The sequence below is a fragment of the Triticum aestivum genome, chromosome 1A (genome assembly GCF_018294505.1).
Source record: "Triticum aestivum cultivar Chinese Spring chromosome 1A, IWGSC CS RefSeq v2.1, whole genome shotgun sequence".
Lineage (NCBI taxonomy): Eukaryota > Viridiplantae > Streptophyta > Magnoliopsida > Poales > Poaceae > Triticum > Triticum aestivum.
The window spans coordinates 373,864,761-373,867,884 of NC_057794.1; the positions used below are offsets into that span (position 1 = coordinate 373,864,761).

Consider the following 3,124-nt stretch of genomic DNA (forward strand, 5'->3'; position numbering starts at 1 on the left):
GCGCGCGCAACCGCTCCTGGAGCTCCATCGGAGGCACAAAAACCACGTGCGCCATCCGAAACGCCATCGCCCGCCGTTTTATTTGTTGCGCCTGCTCCCGCGCACTGCACACTCAAGCGCCCACTTGCGACTTCCACCTACCCCAACCCAGGCGCTAGCGCCACCGCTCGCACCACCCTATTTGTTCCGGCGACCATTCTGGCGCTTCTCCGGCCTATCCCCGTGTCGCCGCTGCTTCCTCCCTCTCCCTCCAGTCTCCACCGCCCCTTGCGCGCGCCATTCCTCCGATGAACAGCACCTGGCCGCCCACTGCTGCTCAGCGTCCACAAGGTGTTCGACAAAACGCTTGCAAGGTATGTATTGCTTCAACTTCACATTTTTACATGAATTTGGTGCATGTTGTTTGTAGTTTTTATAGCCTAGATTAAATTGAACATTCTAGATGAGTTCATCATATGATTCTTCCGAAGAAGAATTTCATATTGAAGAGGAGGATCTTGCAATGATCCTAGCCATGCACATCAATAAAAAACCGAAGCACGGTGGTTCGATTATGGGTGGGCACAAAATTTGGAGGGATAAGATCGATGCCGACAACAGATTGATGAGGCACTATTTTGTGGATAATCCCGTGTACCCTGAGTCGTACTTCCGGCGCCGGTTTAGGATGAGCACCGAGTTTTTCAGGCGCATTGCAGAGAAACTGGCGAGCCATGATCGGTTTTTTCAGCAAAGGAGGAATGCCGCCGGAGAGCTCGGGCATAGCACCTTTCAGAAGGTGACAGCCGCTTTGCGTATGTTGGCATACGGTATTCCGGCTGATGTAGTTGATGACCACTTGGCCATGGGTGAGAGCCAGGGCATCATGTGTGTCTAGCGCTTCACAGTCGGAATTGTGCAAGTGTTTGGCCAGGAGTATTTGGGATCTCCCAATGATGAAAACGCTACAAGGCTTTTGAAGATGAACAAAACTTGCGGGTTCCCAGGTATGCTTGGCTCAATAGATTGCATGCATTTGAATTGGAAGAACTGTCCTAAGGCATGGCAAGGACAATTCCACGGTCAAAAAAGGGCTCCACTATAATCCTTCAAGCAGTGGCCGATCAAGTGACTTGGATTTGGCATGTTTTTTTTGGAATGCCTGGGTCTTTGAATGACATCAACGTTGTTAATCGGTCACCACTCATGAATAAGATAGCAAATGGTGAACTGTCATCGGTGCAGTTTGTAGCAAATGGTCATACATACAACTATGGCTACTATCTTGCGGATGGCATCTACCCAAAGTGGCAAACATTTGTGAAGCCGTTGAAAAAACCGGAAGGTAAGAAAAATCTTGATTTCCACAATGCTCAGACGGTGGCTAGTAAAGATGTGGAGAGAGCTTTTGGGATTTTGCAAGCCCAATTTGCCATTGTGAGAGGACCGGCTATATTTTGGGATCAAAAGATGCTTTGGTACATCATGCATGCTTGTGTGATCATGCACAACATGATCATCAAGAATGAGCGTGGCCAAGATTTAGACTACTCTCAGTACGAGCTCTTGGGACATCCCGTGCGAGTGCGGCGGAGGGCTGCGAGGGTGGCCCGATTTGTTGCATCCTATCAATGCCATTCGACGTGCCGAAACACATGATGATTTTCAGAAGAATCTCATCAAGGAGCCGTGGGCATGAAATGGCCGACAAAGAGCATCTTGATTTGTATGGTTGATATTGTATTGTTGAACTATATGTTGTATTGCAAGATAAACTATTTATTTGAGTTGTAATAATAAAATTGAACTATTTATTGTTGATTTACTTTGTTTGTGTTTGATTTTTTTGGTTGTGTTTGAAGCGTATATGTTATTTGTGCTAGAGCGTGCAGTTTTTTTGCAGCGGCTGCTCGAGCGACTCGCGCGCGCTATACTTTGCGGCGGTCGCTGTAGCAAGCGCTCCTCGCCGCGCGGAAACTCACGACTACGATGTTGTAAATGTTTTTTTAGCGTGATGCGCGTGTTGCACGACTGTTGGAGATACTGTAAGAATGCGCTCCAATCTCATGAAATCACTACTTCAATTAAATTTCCAAAGGATCATAATGCTACCTCTCGTGTGAAAGCGAGAACATACATACTAGGCCAGATTGCCAGCATAGATTTAAGAAATAAATAAAGCAAAAAGCTTGAAACCAAAGCAAACCACACACCCCACTCGATGGATAGTACTGTGCACTTCTAGCTTTCCTAGTGGATGCACTGGAAGTCGGCCGGGCAGATCTTGCCGCAGTTGTTCAGGATGAGGCTAAGGTCGATGGGGACGTTGAGGTGGATTCCCAGCACGTTGGCCTTGATGGCGGTGCAAAGGCAGACGGCGGCGTCCAGGTTGACAAGCCCGTCGAGGAGCGAGCAGCAGGGCTCCGCTGGCGGCACGCCGATCTTGGCCTTCACCAGGTTCAGCACGTTGGCACAGACGTGCAGCTTGAGCGCGTTCTGGGGGCACGACCCGTAGCGGGGCACCGGCACCGGCGCCGGCGGCGGGGGGCAGTAGGTGGCGCTTGCCACGACCACCATGGCCAGGAGCAGCGCGGCTCTCGCTACCATGGCCATCGATCGATATCAGTAGAGAGCAAGTGTTAGCGACTGCGTGTGCTTTCGTGCTCGCGCTTGAACTCCGATGCACCAGTGTGACCGCATGGAGAGGCGTATTTGTAGCTACCCTTCGACCTCGGCAAATGGGAGTCTACACGTCCGTGAAGAGACAGCATGTGATTTTCCGAGCTGGCGCGTCAGGATCATGCATTCGCGTTGTGGTGGTGTTTTCCTTGGATTTGGATGAGCATGCACCCGTGAATGCATGGTTTGTCTCGTTGAACCGCGTAATGGACTTCACTTTGTATTCTTGTTGCATATGGGGTATATTCTACTAGTAGCTAATTGCTTGCTGCATTAGGTCATCCACGATGTTGTTTGCATCAAATTGATTCCAAGTTCTCGTTGAATTGTTTAATGCGTTGGAAGAGTCGAATACCAACAAAAACCTTCCAAGCTGTAGCCTACAACTATTTTGCTGCTCTCCTCACCTTTGGAATGCCCAAGGGCTGCGTGCTGCCGAGGGTGAATACCAAGATCAAGCTAAGCG

General features: G+C 49.5%; 1 protein-coding gene across 1 annotated transcript; it reads right to left on the bottom strand.

Annotated features, from left to right (window-relative positions):
* Window positions 1-2,043: 2,043 nt before the first annotated feature.
* Window positions 2,044-2,676, bottom strand: LOC123132876 (14 kDa proline-rich protein DC2.15-like). Its single transcript, XM_044552548.1, has one exon. It carries the CDS (start codon window positions 2,590-2,592, stop codon window positions 2,230-2,232), a length of 363 nt encoding a protein of 120 aa, XP_044408483.1. The 5' UTR covers window positions 2,593-2,676; the 3' UTR covers window positions 2,044-2,229.
* Window positions 2,677-3,124: the final 448 nt, after the last annotated feature.

What these genes read in the sequence shown, in the direction of transcription:
- LOC123132876 (XM_044552548.1), bottom strand. Translation starts at nt 2,592, where the DNA reads ATGGCCATGGTAGCGAGAGCCGCGCTGCTCCTGGCCATGGTGGTCGTG.